A 20,412-nucleotide genomic window follows, 5' to 3' on the forward strand; every position below is an offset into this window, starting at 1 on the left:
GCACTAATTATTCAAACGCCTGCTCAAACAGTCAGGTCTTCACCTTTTTGCGGAATACCATTAGAGATGGTGCTAGTCTAATGTCCATTGGAAGGGCGTTCCACAGCCGAGGAGCCACCACCGAGAAGGCCCTATCTCTCGTCCCCGCCAGCCGAGCTTGAGAAGCAGGCGGGATCGAGAGCAGGGTCTCCCCGGAAGATCTCAAAGTCCTGGTGGGTTCATAGGCAGAGATGCGGTCGGATAGGTAGCTTGGGCCCAAACCGTTTAGGGCTTTAAAGGCCAACGCCAGCACTTTGAATTGAGCCCGGTAGCAGTGGAGTTGGCGCAACAGGGGGGTTGTATGCTCCCTGCGCTCCGCTCCTGTTAAAATCATGGCTGCCGAGCATTGGACTAGTTGGAGCTTCCGAGCCGTCTTCAAAGGCAACCCCACGTAGAGAGCGTTGCAGTAGACTAAACGGGATGTAACCAGAGCGTGGACTACCGTGGCCAAGTCAGACTTCCCAAGGTACGGGCGCAGCTGGCGCACAAGCTTTAGCTGTGCAAATGCTCCCCTGGTCACCGCCGAAACCTGGGGTTCCAGGCTCAGCGATGAGTCCAGGGTCACACCCAAGCTGCGAACCTGCGTCTTCAGGGGGAGTGCGGCCCCATCCAACACAGGCTGTAACCCTATGCCCTGTTCGGCCTTGCAACTGACCAGGAGTACCTCTGTCTTGTATGGATTCAATTTCAATTTGTTTGCCCTCATCCAGACCGTCACAGCGGCCAAGCACCGGTTCAGGACCTGGACAGCCTCCTTAATAGCAGGTGGAAAGGAGTGACAGAGTTGGACATCATCCGCGTACAGATGACACCGTACCCCGAAACTCCGGATGATCTCCCCCCAGCGGCTTCATGTAGATGTTAAACAACATGGGAGACAATGTTGAGCCCCGAGGAACCCCACAAGACTGGTTGTGGGGTTGAACAGGTGTCTCCCAACAACACCTTCTGAGATCGACCCTCTAGGAATGACTGGAGCCACTGCAGAACAGTACCTCCAAGACCCATCCCCACGAGGCGTCCCAGAAGGATACCGTGGTCGACGGTATCGAAGGCCGCTGAGAGGTCCAGCAGCACCAACAGGGACACACTCCCCCTGTCAAGTTCCCGGCGCAGATCATCCACTAAGGCGACCAAGGCTGTCTCGGTACCATGTCCCGGCCTAAAGCCAGACTGTGCCAGGTCTAGATAATCCGTGTCTACCAAGAATACCTGGAGTTGTGAGGCCACTACACGTTCCAAGACTTTCTCTACAGCATGGGCAAACTTGGGCCCTACAGGTGTTTTGTTGGGCTCCAACTCTCACAATTCCTCACAGATAGATATATTACATATTCGATATATTACCTAAACATTGGACTACTTGGAGCTACTGAACAGTCTTCAAAGGCAGCCCCATGTAGAGCGCATCACAGTAGTGTATTCGGGATGTTAAGAGTGTGGACAACCATCTCTTTTAAAAGAGGAAAGTGAGATATATCAAGAGTGTTTACATTATATCATTCCTTGAGTGCAGAGCCCCCAGTTTATTTATTTGCTGTGTCAGGGCAACCAGTCAAATATATTACATTTCTAACAGAATAAAGCAAACAAACAGACAAAATTTGTGAAGTTTGGTAGTTGATTAGATGTCCTTTGACCAGTATCTGGCCACTTGGAGTGCTTCTGGTGTTGCTGCAAGAAGGTCCTCCATTGTGCATGTGGCAGGGCTCAGGTTGCATTGCAGCAGGTGGTCAGTGGTTTCCTCCTCTCCACATCCGCATGTTGTGGATTCCACTTTGTGGCCCCATTTCTTGAGGTTGGCTCTGCATCTCGTGGTGCCAGAGCGCAGTCTGTTCAGCGTCTTCCAAGTCGCCCAGTCCTCTGTGTGCTCAGGGGGAGTCTCTCATTTGGTATCAGCCATTGGTTGAGGTTCTGGGTTTGAGCCTGCCACTTTTGGACTCTCGCTTGCTGAGGTCTTCCAGCGAGTGTCTCTGTATATCTTAGAAAGCTATTTCTAGATTTAAGTCGTTGACGTGCTGGCTGATACCCAAACAGGGGATGAGCTGGAGATGTCTCTGCCTTGGTCCTTTCACTATTGGCTGCTACTTCCCAGCGGATGTCAGGTGGTGCAATACCAGCTAGAGCAGTGTAATTTTTCCAGTGGTGTAGGGCGCAGACACCCGTGATAATGTGGCATGTCTCATTCAGAGCCACATCTACTGTTTTAGTGTGGTGCCTTTCATCTCAAGAACAGAGAAGCATCCCGAGCTCTGAAGATCACCTCAGAAGGAATCCCACTGGAGCACTGCCAAATACCTGGGAGTCAGTCTGGACCATGCTCTTACCTACAAGAAGCACTGCCTGAACATCAAGCAAAAAGTGGGTGCCAGAAACAATATCATACGAAAGCTAACTGGCACAACCTGAGGATCACAACTTTGTAGCCCCATTTCTGAAGGTTGGCTCTGCATCTTGTGGTGCCAGAGCGCAGTCTGTTCAGCGCCTTCCAAGTTGCCCGGTCCTCTGTGTGCCCAGGGGGGAGTCTCTCATTTGGTATCAGCCATTGACAATTTGAACTCCTCATACAAATCCTTCTGCCCCCCCCCCCCCCCCCCGCATTACACCCACAACTCCATCAATCCTATTGACATGAAGCAATCAAAGCAGGAGAGCAAAAGGGATCATTAATTGGAACTGCGGTGTGGTTTCCTCTCTACTTTGTTGTTCTTTGGAACATAAATTTACACCAGAGGGCAGTCTTTGCCGTACAATTAAACGCAAGCTTTCTATTGGAGTTTAGCTTCTGGTTATTTTTAATGGTGTCAGAAGCAACTTGAGAAACTGCAAGTAACTTCTGGTGTGAAAGAATTGACTGTGCAAGGATGTTGCCTAGGGGACCTTGCTTGGATGTGTTACCATCCCGTGGGAGGCTTTTCTCATGTCCCTGCATGGGAAATGGAGCTGACAGAGGGAGCTCACCCCATCTGATGGAAAGTAAGCAATAAAAAAGGCTTCCAGGTAGGTTTCCTTCTTGCAAACATTCAGCTTTATGGGAGGAATCGGAAGGGTTTGAAGGGAGCCCCCATCCCCTCTCACCCAACCTCCAAACAAAACAGGAATCTGCAGCAAAAGCATCCTATGTGGCCAATGAAGTTGAATCCAACTTGCAAGGCGGATGCTATCCAAACTAGGGGGCACCAGGATGGAAAAGGGACCCTTTGGGAAAATAGATTTGGAGGACACCCCCCCCCCCCCCCCAGAATTAGCTTGGCAAGATGGGTTTTTTGCCCATTACGCTGATCAATTGTGTAGGCAATGCCCGAGTTACAAACATCCGACTTGCAAACTACTCGTGCTTAAGAACGGGGCTGAGACAACCAGAAGTGAGAGGAATCTACTACTAGGATGGGAAACCATTTCCTGGAGGAGTTATTATCGAGGGAAAAGGTATCCCCACTGAAGCTTTCTTGCCAATGCTTGTTTCCATAAGCCAGATTGTTCAAAATCGCATTCTCACTGGGACAGAAAGTGAAGTGCAATCTTATGAACAGGGGCACAGGCAGCAAAGGAAACATCAGATTCCACCTGAACATGAGGATGAACTTCCTGACTGTGACAGCTGTACAGCAATGAAACAAGTTGCAAAAGGTTGTTTCTTCCGCACCTGGCAAGTATTGTATGCTGTATTTATGTACTATGTGGCTCTGTTGTTAGGAGTTGTTTTTCAGCTAGGACATAGTGCTTTTCCAATGCTGAGAGCTGACGCATCTGAATGGGAGTCATCATGTGTTGAATAATCAGAAATCAAGCGATGTGCCTGTGTGTATGTGCGTGACTCAGGCATGATGATTGCCTTTGGAGTAAATTGTTGATCAGCGTGGGCTGCAGTCCATCGATTCCTTGTGGGCTCTTTCTGCTCCCACTAATGAGTTGCCAAAAACAAAAGAGAAGCATTGATTGTCAATTTGAAATCTTGAAACAGATTCCTTCACCCCTTTCTCTTCTTGCGGAGTTGCTGTTATTTTCTTAGCATCGTTATTGTCGTTATTTGTAAGTCTGTTTCTGCAAGGAGTTCCCTGGTGCCCACCCACTTGGTCAGCTGAACTTTCAGATTCAATGGTTTTATTGTCTATATAGTAATAACAGCGCTTAAATAATCTTACACATGGCAGTTTCAAAAGATCAGACACAGGAAAATAAATATGTGCCTTTGTTCTTTTAGTTAGACTCTCTAGAATCCTAGAGTTGGAAGAGATCTGGTGGGCCATCCAGTCCAACCCCATTCTGCCAAGAAGCAGGAAAATCACATTCAAAGCATTCCCGACAGATGGCCATCCAGCCTCTGCTTCAAAGCCTCCAAAGAAGCCACCACCACACTCTGAGGCAGAGAGAGTGAGTTCCACTGCTGAACAACTCTCACAGCGAGGAAGTTCTTCCTAATGCTCAGGTGGAATCTCCTTCCTTTCCTGTAGTTGGAAGCCATTGTTTCATTGCATCCTAGTCTCCAGGGCAGCAGAAAACAAGCCTGCTTCCTCCTCTTCCCTGTGACTTCCCCTCACATATTTATACATGGCCCTCATCTTGTCTTTGCTCAGCCTTCTCTTCTGCAGTCTAAACATGCCCGGCTCTTTCACCCTCTCTGTCCTCATAGGGCTTGTTCTCCAGACCCTGGATCCTTTGAGTTGTCCTCTTCCTCTGGACACATTCAAGCTTAGAGTCAACATCTCCCTTAAATTGCGGTGCCAAGAATTGGACACAGTGTGATTCCAGGTGTGGTCCGACACAGAATCCTGCTTTCACATAGCAGATCTGATACTCTCCATATGTACACTATCTCTCTCCTTCCCAATGAAGCTGAGCATAGCGGGTGAGCCAGACTCCTCTGGTCTGTCACACTTGAGAAATATTAGATTGAGTCTTTTATAGGAATATAATGCTGATGTAGCAAATAATTATCCTCTTTGAAATTATCTTGAGTCTTCGCCTCTTGACATAGATATTTGTATTCAGGTAGCAAACCATTGTGTTCTGGGTTTGACTTGAAGTCAAACATTAGTCTTTGACTAATGTAAAACAGAGATCATTGATGGAATAGAAGAGAGGGGGAGCAGGACTTCCCTAGATGTAGGCACTAGGCTCCTCTTGATCCAGGCCAGAATCCCATTGGCTTTTTTTTTTTTTTTTGCCACTGCATGACATTCCTGGCTCCTGTTCCCCTTCCTACCCACAAGAACTCCAAGATCTTTTCCCCACATCCTGCTCTCAAGCCAGGCATGATCATCCCCCATTCTGTCTCTTTGCATTTCATTTTTTCTGCCTAAGTGGAGTCTCTTGCATTTGTCCCTCTTGAACTTCATTGTTAGTTTTGGCCAATCATCTCTCTCATCTGTGAAGATCCCTTTGAATTCTGCTCCTGTGTTCTGGGGTATTGGCTCTCCCTCCCAGTTTGGTTCCGTTTGCATACATGACGATCCTGCCTTCTAACCCTTCCTCTAAGTCATTAATGAAGATCCTGAACAGGACCAGACATAGGACGGAACCCTGCTTGTGGCACTCCACTTACCATTTCTTTCCAGAATGAAGAGGAGGAAGCATTGGGTAGAATCACCCTGTAGGTTCATTCACTTAACCAATTACAGATCTGGCTCACCGTAGTTTTGCCGAGCCCACATTGAACTCTATATCTATCTATCTATCTATCTATCTATCTATCTATCTATCTATCTCCATTTTTGGGCTTCTGGCTGTTTATTTCCACTATTTCTCCATATCTATTGCTTCTAGTTTAATAATTCCACAGGCGAATATTTTTGTCAATGATGAGTAGTTTTTGCTTTAAAGAAGATGACAGGAATATATATTTTATGTGTTCAGCCTAAAGGGAAAGGATCGACATTAATTGGGAGATCCTGTCCTTTCTCCTGGGGAAAAACAGCTGTATCTTCCAAGCACACAGAGAACTCCGAATGAGTTATCTTTCCAAAAAAGGAATAAGAGTCACCTGATGCATTTGAAGAAACAGAAGGCCTTTGTCACAGACCTTTAAGAGGGCATGGCTGCATTCTGTTCTTGTAAATAGAAATCTCCCTTTTCCTCCCCCTTTTGCCAAGCAGATCTCATTATTTGGGAGAGATAGTAGAAGTTATAATTTATGACAACCTGGACAGGTTTGGAATTAAATAGCAACAACTATGACTGGGGCTGAAATAAGTTTTCAGAAATACTGAAAAAAATTGAGTATTTTTCCACCATGCCCTCCATTTCCCAGAAAGTAAACTTCTCAGTATATTCCTCATGTTTATGTATTTTATGTATGTAGATGTGAGCACAGGGCCCTCTGGTGGCACAGTGGGACAAACTGCTGAACTTGCTGACCGAAAGGTCGGCAGTTTGAATCCGGGGAATGGGGTGAGCTCCCGCTGCTAACCCCAGCTCCTACCTACCAAGCAGTTCAGAAACATGCAAATGTGAGTAGATCAATTGGTGCCGCTTCTGCAGGAAGGTAATGGTGCTCCATGCAGTCATGCTGGCTACTTGACCCTGGAGGCATCCATGGATAACGCTGGCTCTTCGGCTTAGAAATAGAGATGAGCAACACCACCCGGAGTCAGACACAACTAGACTTAATGTCAGGGAAAACATTTACCTTTAGATGTTTATATTGAATGTTTTATATTGTGTATAAGCTATTTTAAATTGTAAGTAGCTCGGAGCACTTTGATGGAGAGCGACTAATTAAGAAATAAAGTGATGATGATGATGAGATGTGAGCACCTTTGTGCATTACAATGACATAAGGTCCAGCATAATATCTGAACCTCGCATTGTATGAAGAAGTACTTCCTGCTGCGTATTGGCAATCCACAACTAGAGAGATGCTCAAAAGCATGGCTTCTTCGTATGTGTCCATTCCACCTTAAGAGTTACTTCAGCCATTTTATTAGGCTCTGTTTTGTTTTTTAACCAGAAAAGTCAAAGGCCAAGGATGGCAGTACCAGGTTTATTTGCCCTAGGAATCTCCTCTTGCTTTCTTAACACAAAATGATGACAAGTCTTGAAAAACGACAGCACGCATCTCGCCAAATGCGATGGATGGCACAAAGTTAGCTTGAGTGTGTTTTGGGACAGGAGCGCAAACTGCAAACTTCTTGGCTATTTATACGTGAATAACCCAAAGGACTAGGTCTTGTTCATTCCCCAGCCTCATTAAGAGAGTGCGCTCCTTTAATAGCTGGACTGCAAGTCCCATCAACTCTAGGCCAATGGTGAGGAATGCTAGAAGCTGCAAATCAACAATACCAAGAGGTCCACATTTGCCCTAATCAGATGGGATGAAGGCATTTTACAAGCTACAGAAGAAAAGTAGATGGTTTCTTCTTCTGAAATCATGACCTACTCCTGACACCTTTAGGCTGCAATCTTAAATCCCCTTGCTTCAGAATAGGCCCCATTGACAGGACAAAGACAGGACTTGTGCAGCACTCTGGGCATTTTTGGATAGCAGTTCCCAGCATTCACCAGGTAGCTAGGGCTGCTGGGAAATGCACTCCACTATCCTCTGGCAGTCTGCATGATTCCCATTCCTTAAGTCTGAGCAGACACACTTGGTGAAGTGGGAGGTCTTAAGCAAATGGGGCACAACGTACCCAGTGGCCATTCATTTCAACACTACATTCAAAGGGGTTTTGTAGATACTAGGCATGGGCAATCCATGGTTCTAAATGGTTCTAAAGTACTTGCAAAACCAAGGGGCGCTGGTGCTTTTCTTCTGAATTGTTTCTGAAGCTTGTGCTTTGCTTCTAAAGCAGTGGTTCTCAACCTGTGGGTCCCCAGATGTTTTGGCCTTCAACTCCCAGAAATCCTAACAGCTGGTAAACTGGCTGGGATTTCTGGGAGTTGTAGGCCAAAATACCTGGGGACCCACAGGTTGAGAACCACTGTTCTAAAGTGTTTCTAAAGTTCTGGTGCGGAAAATTTCAGAATCATAGAATCAAAGAGTTGGAAGAGACCTCATGGGCCATCCAGTCCAACCCCCTGCCAAGAAGCAGGAATATTGCATTCAAATCACCCCTGGCAGATGGCCATCCAGCCTCTGTTTAAAAGCTTCCAAAGAAGGAGCCTCCACCACACTCCGGGGCAGAGCGTTCCACTGCTGAATGGCTCTCACAGTCAGGAAGTTCTTCCTCGTGTTCAGATGGAATCTCCTCTCTTGTAGTTTGAAGCCATTGTTCCGCATCCTAGTCTCCAAGGAAGCAGAAAACAAGCTTGCTCCCTCCTCCCTGTGGCCTTAACAAAAGTTTCAAAATTTCATTATTGGCAATTTTTATGACAGAACCAATTAAGAACTGCCATTTATAATGAAATTTTGAAAGTCTTGTTCTGAAATTTTCACCACCAGAACTTTAGAAATACTTTAGTAGCAAAGCACCGTCACCCCATAGTTTTGTTAAGTACTTTAGAACCATTTAGAACCATGGATTGCCCATGTCTAGTAGGTACCATATGCTAAGCATTCCTAGCTGTGGCAAAAACAGCTTGTAAGGCAGACTCTTCTTTTTCTATGTACTGGCATCCAAGATAAACAACAGCAAACCTTCTTGACAAGTGATAATTATGAAATGGCAGGGCATGGATCACTCTCTCTCCTCCCACCAGACAAAACTCAGGTAGGCCCACCATCACAAGAGCAGATGGGACTTGCTGTCCTTCCTAGTATGTCTATCCCAATATAGGTTGAAAAAGTGGAAGAGCAACAACTGTAGTCCTATTGCAGGTGGAGTGTCCTTTCTCCGAAATGCTTGGGATCAGGAGTCCTGGAAATTTCCCACCCCCTGATTTGGAGATATTTGCACATGCATAATGAGATGTCTTGGAGATGGAACCAAAGTCTAAACAAATTCATTTATGTTTCATATACACCTTATACACACAGCCTGAAGGTCATATACAATGTTTTAAAATAATTTGTGCATCAAACAAAACTTGAACCATCAGAAAGCAAAAGCGTCACGCTCTCATCCACAAAATAAGGGCAATTTCAGGTCAATTCGGATAAGGGTTGTGACACCTGCAATGGCTCCATTTGAGGAAGCCCTGCTCTTTTTCTCTCTCCTCTCAGGCCTCTGTTACCCAAATCCTTACATCCTAAAATAAAGCAGACACTATAGAACAGGCATGGGCAAACTTTGGCCCTCCTTCCTGATATTTAAACTTCAACTCCCACAATTCCTGGCCTCAGGCCCTTTCCTTTCCCCCCTCAGTCGCTTAAGCTGGCCTCAGTCACTTAAGCCTGAGGCCAGGAATTCTGGGGGTTGGTCCAAAACACCCGGAAGGAGAGCCAAAGTTTGCCCATGCCTGCTATAGAACAATATATATTTCAAAAAATCAGTGTTTACTTTTGTGATCCATTAGTTGTTGGCCTTCAGAGTAAAACAGCACGGGGGAGGTCAAAAGAGAGACATGGCTTTCGACTATTTTAGTTCTGTGACACTTTTGTAAAAACAGCTACGTATTCACGACACAGTTATTTTGCATGCTTGTGTAAAAGGACAACTTGACTAAAATCCACTCGTCCATACATCTGGCTGAACTCCACCAGGCTCTTTCTTTTTTAAAATAACCAGAATGCGATAATTTTCAAAACTGTGTTAAACTCACAATACATAAGAAATCAGGATAGAAATTGTAGTGAGACAAGGTACATCAAGAATGCGGTTTCTACAGCCGTAGAAAAATGCTTCAACACACTAGCCATCATCTGGAAATCCCTGTAGGCTTGTAAAAACATTTATTTCCAGCACCCATCATAGATTATTATTGCAAGCTGTGGAAAGAAAATACACAAAACAGATTTAGGAATTAGAAGGGACCATTTCAACAGGCATAAGAACAAAGATGGAAAGCCAAGCTGGTCTACCAGCCCAGCTTAAACATTTTTTTCCTCTTATTCCTCCCCATGTTTTTTCTCATTCTGTATTTTTAAAGATTGCACGTAGGGACTGTCTTCATAAATTGATTGCAAGTAAAATGCTTCAGAGGAAATATCCCCAAACCCTCACGTTTAGCTGAGAATCATGGCAAAGTCCACATAGATCATCCAGTCCAACCCCCTTCTGCTATGCAGAACAAGCACAATCAAAGCCCCCCGACAGACGGCTATCCAGCCTTTGTTCCACTGCTTAACAGCTTTCTCTCACAGTTAGGAAGTTCTTCCTAATGTTCAGATGGAATCTTTCTTTCCTGTAGTTTGAACCCATGGCTCCATTGAGTCCTAATCTCCAAGGCAGCAGTAATTTCCAGGGCAACTATAGTAAACATAACATCTGAGAAAGAAGTTCCTTTTGCACTGCCATTGAAGGTTTACCATTTTTTTACCATATATTCCGGCATATAAGACGACTGGGTGTATAAGACGACCCCCAATTTTTCCAGTTAAAATATAAAGTTTGGGATATACTCACTGTATAAGGCTACCCCTCTTCCAATGCACACCAAATAAAAATTTTAAAAGCATCAGATTTGAGTTCAATATGGTAATTTTCCTATTACTGTACCTCCTTCTCTGCCTCTCTGATCTCACACATGCGCAACTGCACCACTTCACTGCAGTCTTCAGGAGCAGGATCTGAGAGGCAGAGGAGGAGGTATGGTAACAGGATACAAGGGCAGGCCAGACAGGTAAAAGAGGTGTGTTTTTCTGGGCCCAGAGCCACTCTATCTCTTTTTTCCATACCCCGGGCGCTCCGGAAGCCTGCAGCTTGCTCCAGCCTTCACTTACACCTTCCCGGTGAGGCGCCCCTTCACCTCACCATCGGGACCACATTAAGTCCACGAATCCTGATGAATGGTTTTTCTTCTACCATGCTTGTACAGCGTCGTCCTTAATGCTTTCATACAGTCGCTGCATACGGCAGGGACACAGCCATTGCCATTTTTGAGCTTCCCCCACCATATGCAGCAACCACAGATTCTCCAATCCGATTGGAAGTTTCAGCACCTGCTCTATAAGACGACTCCCGTGTATAAGATGACTCCCGCATATAAGACTACTCCAGCGTATAAGACAACCCCTGACTTTTGAGAAGATTTTCTTGGGTTAAAAAGTAGTCTTATACACCAGAATATACAGTACTTTGGGAGGTTAGACATAAAGTTCTATTATATATTCTCAAAGTATTCTAATGCCTACTAGGACTCTCTCTATCTATCTATCTATCTATCTAACTAACTAACTAACTTTCTATCCATCTATCAGCATCAGTTTTGGAAGAATAATGGAGGGCTAGACAAATACAAACTTTTAATGTTGAGCCACATAGAAGTATTTATGGCAAACAAAGCAATAAAGGTTCCAGTAGCCACTGATGCAGGCAAAACATCAGGAGAAAATGCTGCTAGCACACGTTTGCCATACAGCCCAGAAATCACATAACATCCCAAAGCAGTAAAGTTTTGTACAGGAAAAAGAGCAGGATTTACCCTGCCTGGTCCAACTGATTGTATTATTCCTTACTGAGCATTCACAATAGAGGAAAAAGGAAAGGGAAACAAATGCAGCATCTCTCCCCCCCCCCCCCCCCCCGCCTCAACTATAGATCCATGAGACTCATCCCCCACAGTGGATGTGCAATGCAACCCCCCCCCCCCCCACCATGCCATGAGACCTCCCCCCGCCTCAAGGGGTAGCCCCAGCTCACAACTCACAGTCCTGCCCCTTCGGGCCGGCGGACACTGCCTCATTTAACATCCTCACTTGAATTCTTGGCCGGAGCCGCCTTGTTCTCCCCTTCCAGTTCCTCCACTCCGGCCTGGGTCATGAGATCGGCAATGTTTTTCTCCAGGTCGTCAATGCGGCAGCTCATGTCGTCAAGTGGCTCAGAGTTAAAGGTATTAACAGAACAACAGAATCATAGAATAATAGAAGTTGGAAGTGACCACGTGGGCCACCTAGTACAATCCCAATCTGCTATGGAGGAAAAGCACAATCAAAGCACCTCTGACAGATAGCCATTCATCCTCTGTTTAAAAGCTTCCAAGGAAGGAGCTTCCATGGGACTCTGAGGCAGAGAGTTCCACTGCTGAACTTCTTATAGAATCATAGAGTTGGAAGAGACCTCATGGGCCATCCAGTCCAACCCCGTGCCAAGAAGCAGGAATACTGCATTCAAATCACCCCTGACAGATGGCCATCTAGCCTCTGTTTAAAAACCTCCAAAGAAGGAGCCTCCACCACACTCCGGGGCAGAGAGTTCCACTGCTGAACGGCTCTCACAGTCAGGAAGTTCTCCTCATGTTCAGATGGAATCTCCTTTCTTGTAGTTTGAAGCCCCTTTTCCACATCCTAGTCTCCAGGGAAGCAGAAAACAAGCTTGCTCCCTTCTCCCTGTGACTTCCTCTCACATATTTATACATGGCTATCTTATCTCCTCTCAGCCTTCTCTTCTTCAGGCTAAACATGCCCAGCTCCTTAAGCCGTTTCTCATAGGGCTTGTTCTCCAGACCCTTGATTATTTTAGTCGCCCACCTCTGGACACATTCCAGCTTGTCAACATAGTCAGGAAGTCCTTCCTAAAGTTCAATTGATTCTCCTTTCTTTTCCTGTCATTTGTCATTTGAACCCATGGCTCAATTGAGTCCTAGTCTCCAGGGAAGCAGAAAACAAGTCTCTCCCTCTTCCTTCTGACACCTTTTCACATATTCATACATGGCTCTCGTGTCTCCTCTCAACCGTCCCTCCTGAGGCTAAATAGATCCAGCTATTCATAGGAATTATTCATGGTCTCCAGACCTTTGAGCCTTTCAGTCTCCCTCTTCCTCTGGACACTTTCTTCCAGATTAAGAGTCTCTTTTGAACTGTGAGGCCCAGAATTGGACATAGTGTGTTTCCAGGTGAAGAGGCCTGACCAAAGCAGAATAGAGAGGCACCATGCCTTCCCTCAATCTGGACACTAGACTCCTTTGAATGCAGCCCAGAATCCCACCGGCTTTATGAGCTGCTGCATCACACTCTCGGCTCATGTTCAACTAATCCTGTCCTCTGGAATATTAGCTCTCCTTCCCAATTTGGTCCCAAAATTGATAAGAACATGACCTCTAAAGCTTCAGCCAAGTCATTAATAAAGATGTTGAACAGAACTGGGCCCAGGACTGAACTTTGCGGTGCTCCCTGGTCTCTTCTTTCCAGGATGAAGAAGAGGAACCATTAGGGAGAAGAACCCTTTTGGTTCCATCGCTCAAACAATTCCAGATCCACCTAATAGTAGCCTTGTCTTGCCCCCATGCAATTCCATAGGCTTCACCCTCTCAAATTCTGACCCTACTCATTTTCCTTATAGATGTGGCTGAGACACAGCAACCAACTTCCCAGTTATGGATAATAATACTAACTCTTCTGGGTTGCTGCATGCGTGAGCTTCCGAAGCACTGCGTATGTTTAAAAACCATAACAATCTAAATTGGATTTTGGAAATTACATGGCTTTTCAGACCATCTGCATCTCCCAGCATTCTGCATTATGTTCCTTAGGATTGCTTACTACACAGCTGGATGAGAGCGACTCAAACCCATTCCCAACATAACAACAAATGAAGCTCTTTCCCAGCCGCTTTTGAGAACATAGGGCCGATATGACAAACATGGGCTCTCCAGGTGTTTTGGACTTCAACTCCCACAATTCCTAACAGCCTCAGGCCCTTTCCTTTTCCCCCTCAGCTGCTAGAGCCTGAGGCTGCTAGGAATTGTGGGAGTTGAAGTCCAAAACACTTAGAGGGCCAAACTTTGCCCATGCCCGAGTTAGAGGGAAGAAGGTCTTTCCCATGTAGGAAAGGAAGCGCATGGACTGTCGTTTCAAAGGATATTGCGGCCAATGATCTGGTCCGACATGGTCTGGAATTTGTCCTGCATTTGTTGCAGCAGCGTCTGCACCTGATGGTAAACAAACAAACAAACACACACACAAGCAAAAGTTTTATTTTGCACGAGAATGGCTTCAGTCCACTAGGATCCAACTTAGCTTACTCTGTTATGCATATTTTACCTATGAGGGTGCGGGAAAACTGCTAAGATTCAACAACAAAAGCCATTTTGGGTTGAAGACCAACCATGAGCTCATTACCTGCAGGAATTAACTTATGCATTCCTCAGTTTCACCATCATAAAATTAATGGTACCCACACGAATATATGTATCTATCTTTATATTCAAAGTCAGTTTTCGTATGTCTATTTTCCAAATTGAGCCCAACTTTCAGACAGCACTGTAACTATCACCAACAATGGATATGAACCAAGCTTGGGACGCTGAACCCTATGACCCACTTTACGTCCTGGTCGGGTTTGGGGGAAGGTGGACTACGGAAAGTAGGATTTGTAGTCCTGCAACTCTCTTACAAGACCACTGCGACTGTCACAAATGATGGACATGGACCAAACTTGTTGCACAGACCCCCCATGACCCATCTCACATCCTGATGAGGTTTGGGAAAAGCCAGACCATGGATGATGGGATTTGCAATATCTTCACCCACTTTCAGAGACTTCTGTGACCAATGATGGGCCTGGACCAAACTTGGGAAACAGACACCGCATGGCCCACTTTAGGTTTGGGGAGGGTGGACTATGGATAATAGGATTTGTAGTCTCTTACAAGACCACTGCGACTGCCACAAATGATGGACCTGGACCAAACTTGGTACCCAGACCCCCCATATGTTCTGGTGAAGTTTGGGGGAACACAGAGAGATATATCCATTTATTGTCGAAGGCTTTCATGGCCGGAATCACTGGGTTGTTGTAGGTTTTTCCGGGCTATATGGCCATGTTCTAGAGGCATTTTCTCCTGACGTTTCGCCTGCATCTATGGCAAGCATCCTCAGAGGTAGTGAGGTCTGTTGGAACTAGGAATATGGGTTTATATATCTGTGGAATGACCAGGGTGAGACAAAGGACTCTTGCCTGCTGGAGCTAGGTGTGAATGTTTCAACTGATCACCTTGATTAGCATTTGATTACCTGGCAGTGCCTGGAGCAAACTTTTGTTGAGAGGTGATTAGATGTCAAGGGAACCACTGACCGCATAGGGATGCTGATCAGCAAACACAACATACAAACTATCTACAGACCCACCAAGAAAATCCAACAAATGCTCCATTCAGCAAAGGACAAGAGGGATCTTCTCACTTCTGCAGGAGTCTACCGTATACCATGGCCATCTGTCAGGGGTGATTTGAATGCAATATTCCTGCTTCTTGGCAGGGGGTTGGACTGGATGACCCATGAGGTCTCTTCCAACTCTTTGATTCTATGATTCTATGCAGCTGTGGACAAGTCTACATAGGGACCACCAAACGCAGCAGAATTGCCCAAACACGAATCAAGGAACATGAAAGGCACTACAGACTACTTCAACCAGAGAAGTCAGCCATAGCAGAACACCTGATGAACCAACCTGGACACAGCATATTATTTGAGAACACAGAAGTGCTGGACCACTCTCACAACCAACATGTCAGACTACACAGAGAAGCCATTGAAATCCACAAGCATGTGGACAATTTCAACAGAAAGGAGGAGACCATGAAAATGAACAAAATCTGGCTACCAGTATTAAAAAACTCTAAAATTACAACAGCAAAACAACAGAGAGGAAACAAACAAGGACATCTAATCACCTCTCAACAAAAGTTTGCCCCAGGCACTGCCAGGCAATCAAATGCTAATCTGGGTGATCAGTTGAAACATTCACACCTAGCTCCAGCAGACAAGAGTCCTTTGTCCCACCAGGTCATTCCACAGATATATAAACCCATTTTCCTAGTTCCAACAGACCTTACTACCTCTGAGGATTTATTTATTTGTCGTGTCAGGGCAACCAGTCAATTATATTACATTTCTAACAGAACAAAGCAAACAAGCAGACAAAATACAGAATTTGTGAGTTTGGTAGTTGATTAAATGTCCTTTGGCCACTTGGAGTGCTTCTGGTGTTGCCGCAAGGAGGTCCTCCATTGTGCATGTGGCAGGGCTCAGGGTGCATTGCAGCAGGTGGTCAGTGGTTTGCTCCTCTCCACACTCACATGCCGAGGATTCCACTTTGTAGCCCCGTTTCTGAAGGTTGGCTCTGCATCTCGTGGTGCCAGAGCGCAGTCTGTTCAGCACCTTCCAAGTTGCCCAGTCTTCTGTGTGCCCAGGGGGGAGTCTCTCATTTGGTATCAGCCATTGGTTGAGGTTCCGGGTTTGAGCCTGCCACTTTTGGACTCTTGCTTGCTGAGGTGTTCCAGCGAGTGTCTCTGTAGATCTTAGAAAACTATTTCTAGATTGAAGTCGTTGACGTGCTGGCTGATACCCAAACTGGGGATGAGGTAGAGATGTCTCTTCCTTGGTCCTTTCACTATTGGCTGCTACTTCCTGGCGGATGTCAGGTGGTGCAATACCGGCTAAACAGTGTAATTTCTCCAGTGTTGTAGGCTACCAGTATTAAAAAACTCAAAATCAGAAAAAAAACTACAGAGAGTAAACAATCAGGCACATCAAATCACCTCTCAACAAAAGATTCCCCCAGGCACTGCCAGGCAATCAAATGCTAATCAAGGTGGTCAGTTGAAACATTCGCACCTAGCTCCAGCAGGCAAGAGTCCTTTGTCCCACCCTGGTCTTTCCACAGATATATAAATCCTTTTTCCTAGTTCCAACAGACCTCACTACCTCTGAGGATGCTTGCCATAGATGCAGGCGAAACGTCAGGAGAGAATGCCTCTAGAACATGGCCATATAGCCCAAAAAAACCTACAACAACCCAGATATATCCATAGATGGATAGATAGATAGATAGATAGATAGATAGAGATAGATAGATAGATAGGGATCCCAAGAGGCCTACATACTCCCAGACGACCAGAGGCCTCCGTTCCTGCCTGTGTCTCCATAGCAACCAGGTCTCCGTGGCGACCGGGTGGCCCCGCCCCCACCCTCCCTCCCTCCCACCCATTCGGCCTGCCCGTCCCGTCCCCATGGCAACCCCGAGACCCCCTCCCCCTTCTCACCACAGCGGTGAGTTCCTGCACGGTCTTGGAGTCTGCCTCCGCCATGGCACTGTCCTCTCTCGCTTCCGGCCTCTGCCCCGCAGTCCCCGCCTCGCTCTCGGGAGATCTCGCGAGATCCGGGAAAGGGGGAGGGAGGGGGGAGGGAGGAAGAGAGCGGTGGTGCATTCTGGGAAGTTAAACATGAGCCAACAATGTGATGTGGTGGCAAAAAAAGCCAATGGGATTTTGGCTTGCATCAAGAGGAGCCTAGTGTCTAGATCCAGGGAAGTCATGCTACCCATGCTCTATTCTGCTTTGGTTAGACCACACCTGGAATATTGTGTCCAATTCTGGGCACCACAATTCTAGAGAGATATTGACAAGCTGGAATGTGTCCAGAGGAGGGTGACTAAAATGATCAAGGGTCTAGAGAACAAGCCCTATGAGGAGCGGCTTAAGGAGCTGGGCATATTTAGCCTGTAAAAGAGAAGGCCGAGAGGAGATATGATAGCCATGTATAAATATGTGAGAGGAAGCCACAGGGAGGAGGGAGCGAGATTCCATCTGAACATTAGGAAGAAGAACTTCCTGACTGAGAGAGCTGTTCAGCAGTGGAACTCTCTGCCCCGGAGTGTGGTGGAGGCTCCTTCTTTGGAAGCTTTTAAACAGAGGCTGGATGGCCATCTGTCAGGGGTGCTTTGAATGCAATATTCCTGCTTCTTGGCAGGGGGTTGGACTGGATGGCCCATGAGGTCTCTTCCAACTCTTTGATTCTATGATTCTAAGCAAGGCAAATCTACCTGCATCTGCAGAACCCAATGCATGCCTGTCTCTCTCTATCCGTCACAACAAAAAAGGCCGTTGCTAGGTGGAGTGGCCCTCTGAGATGTCACGGGAGTAGCTGTTCCTGGCTGAAGTTGCCCTCAGGGGTGTCACTAGGAAAATGACGTGTGAACGAGGAGAATAAGCAAGAGGAGCTGTTGCTAGATGAAGTGTCACCACCCGCGGTGTCTCTGGATTGCCTGTTGCTGGGTGGAGTGACCCTCTAGGGTGTCACTGGGAAAGGAAGGTGGCGCCTGTGAGAAGAAGGGAAGGAAGGGATGGCTACTAGGTGCAGTGGCCCTCCGTAATGTCACTGGATTGGCTGTTGTTAGGTGGAGTGGCCCGCTGAGTTTTCACGGGACTAGTTCTTCCTGGGTGAAGTGGCCCTCGGGGGTGTCACTAGGAAAGGGACGCGTGAACGAGGAGAAAAGACAAGAGGAGCTGTTGCTTGGTGACGTGTCCCCCGCGGTGTCTCTGGATTGGCTGTTGCTGGATGGAGTGACCCTCTAGGGCAGCGTTTCTCAACCTGGGGGTCAGGACCTCTGGGGGGGTCGCGAGGGGGTGTCAGAGGAGTCGCCAAAGACCATCAGAAAGCACAGAATTTTCTGTTCTGTGTGGGAAGTTTGGCCCAATTCTCTCATTCAGAAGGCTCTTTGATTGTAGATGAACTATAAAGCCAAGCAACAACAACTCCCAAATGTCAAGGTCTATTTTTCCCCAAATGCCACCAGTGTTGACATTTGGGCATATTGAGTACTCGTGACAAGTTTGGTCCAGATTCATCACTGTTTGAGTCCACATTGCTCTCTGGACGTAGGTGAACTACAACTCCCAAACTCAAGGTCAATGCCCAACAAACCCTTCCAGTATTTTCTGTTGGCCGTGGGGAGTTCTGTATGCCAAGTTGGGTTCAACTCCATCGTTAGTGGAGTTCAGAATGCTCTTTGAATGTGGGTTAACTATAAATCCCAGCAACTACAACTCCCAAATGACAAAATCAACACCCCCCACCCCCCACACACATCACCACAAACCCCATTAGTATTCAAATTTGGGAGTATCGGGTCCAGTGAATGAAAATCCATCCTGCATATCAGATATTTACATGGCGATTCATAACAGTAGCAAAATTACAGTTATGAAGTAGCAGCAACAAAAATAATTTTATGGTTGAAGGGGTCACCACAGCGTTAGGAACTATATTAAGGGGTCGCAGAATCAGGAAAGTTGAGAACCACTGCTCTAGGGTGTCACTGGGAAAGAAAGGTGGCGCCTGTGAGGACAAGGGAAGGAAGGGACGGTTACTAGGTGCAGTGGCCCTCCATGATGTCATCAGATTGGCTGTTGCTAGGTGAGGTGGCCCTCCACGATTTTGCTGTACCCCCCTTTGTAAAATGGACCCTCTCTAGCTCCCCCTAGTGATCTCCGCTCGGATAATGGAGCAGTACCAAAAGGTGATGTGTATGAGCAGGTTAAACTGCTGAGCTGCTGAACTTGCTGACTGAAAGGTCAGCGGTTTGAATCCGAGGAGCGGGGTGAGCTCCCGCTGTTAGTCCCAGCTTCTGCCAACCTAGCAGTTTAAAAGCATGCAAATGTGAATAGACTTGTGTCCGACTCTGGTGCTCGCTTCCATTTCTAAGCCAAAAAGCCGGCGTTGTCCGTAGACGTCTTCAAGGTCCCGTGGCCACTGGCAGGACTGCATGGCCATGGGATTTGTGTTGCTGGGATTTGTAGTTCACCTACATTCAATGAACATTCTGAACTCCACCAACAATGGAATTGAACCAAACTTGGCACACAGAACTCTCATGACCAACAGAAAATACTGGAAGGGTTTGGTGAGCATTGACCTTGAGTTTGGGAGTTGTAGTTCACCTACATCCAGAGAGCACTATAGATTCAAACAATGATGGATGTGGACCAAACTGGCCACAAATACTCAATATGCCCAAATGTAATACTGGTGGACTTTGGGGAAAATAGACCTTGACATTTGGGAGTTCTAGTTACTGGGATTTATAGTTCACCTAGAATCAAAGAATATTCTGAACTCCACCAACAATGGAATTCAACCAAACTTGGCACACAGAACTCCCATGACCAACAGAAAACAGTAGAAGGGTTTGGTGAGCATTGACCTTGAGTTTGGGACTTGTAGTTCACCTACATCCTGAGAGCACTGTGGACTCAAACAATGATGGATCTGGACCAAACTTGGCACAAGCATTCAATACACCAAATATGAACACAGATGGAGTTTGGGGGACATAGACCTTGACATTTAGGAGTTGAACTTACTGGGATTTATACTTCACCTACAATCAAGGAGTATTCCAAACCCCACCAACAATGGAATTGGGCCAGACATCCCACACAGAATCCCCATGACCAACAGAAAATACTGTGTTTTCCGGTGGTCTTTGGTGACCGTTCTGACACCCCCTTGGTGACCCCCCCCCCCCCCCGGGTCTTGACTTCCCAGATTGAGAAATGCTGCCTTAAGGCCATCCAGTCCAACTCCCTTCACCAGGGCAAGAAAACATAATCAAAGCC

At 46.4% G+C, this 20,412-nt stretch overlaps 1 protein-coding gene across 2 annotated transcripts; it reads right to left on the bottom strand.

Annotated features, from left to right (window-relative positions):
• Positions 1-8,903: 8,903 nt before the first annotated feature.
• HSBP1 (heat shock factor binding protein 1) lies at positions 8,904-17,165 on the bottom strand. Of its 2 annotated transcripts, none has more exons than XM_060787935.2 (4): positions 17,059-17,165; positions 13,878-13,944; positions 11,774-11,890; positions 8,904-9,844 (listed from the first exon to the last, which is right to left on the bottom strand). In XM_060787935.2, the coding sequence occupies exons 1-4, from the start codon at positions 17,101-17,103 to the stop codon at positions 9,825-9,827; spliced, it is 249 nt and encodes an 82-aa protein (XP_060643918.1). In that variant the 5' UTR covers positions 17,104-17,165; the 3' UTR covers positions 8,904-9,824. The 2 variants fall into 2 exon arrangements, with proteins under 2 accessions (XP_060643918.1, XP_060643919.1); XM_060787936.2 differs by having other exon boundaries at positions 11,725-11,890.
• Between the last annotated feature and the right edge of the window lie 3,247 nt (positions 17,166-20,412).

Source organism: Anolis sagrei, chromosome 8 (assembly GCF_037176765.1).
Source record: "Anolis sagrei isolate rAnoSag1 chromosome 8, rAnoSag1.mat, whole genome shotgun sequence".
Taxonomy (NCBI): Eukaryota; Metazoa; Chordata; class Lepidosauria; order Squamata; family Dactyloidae; genus Anolis; species Anolis sagrei.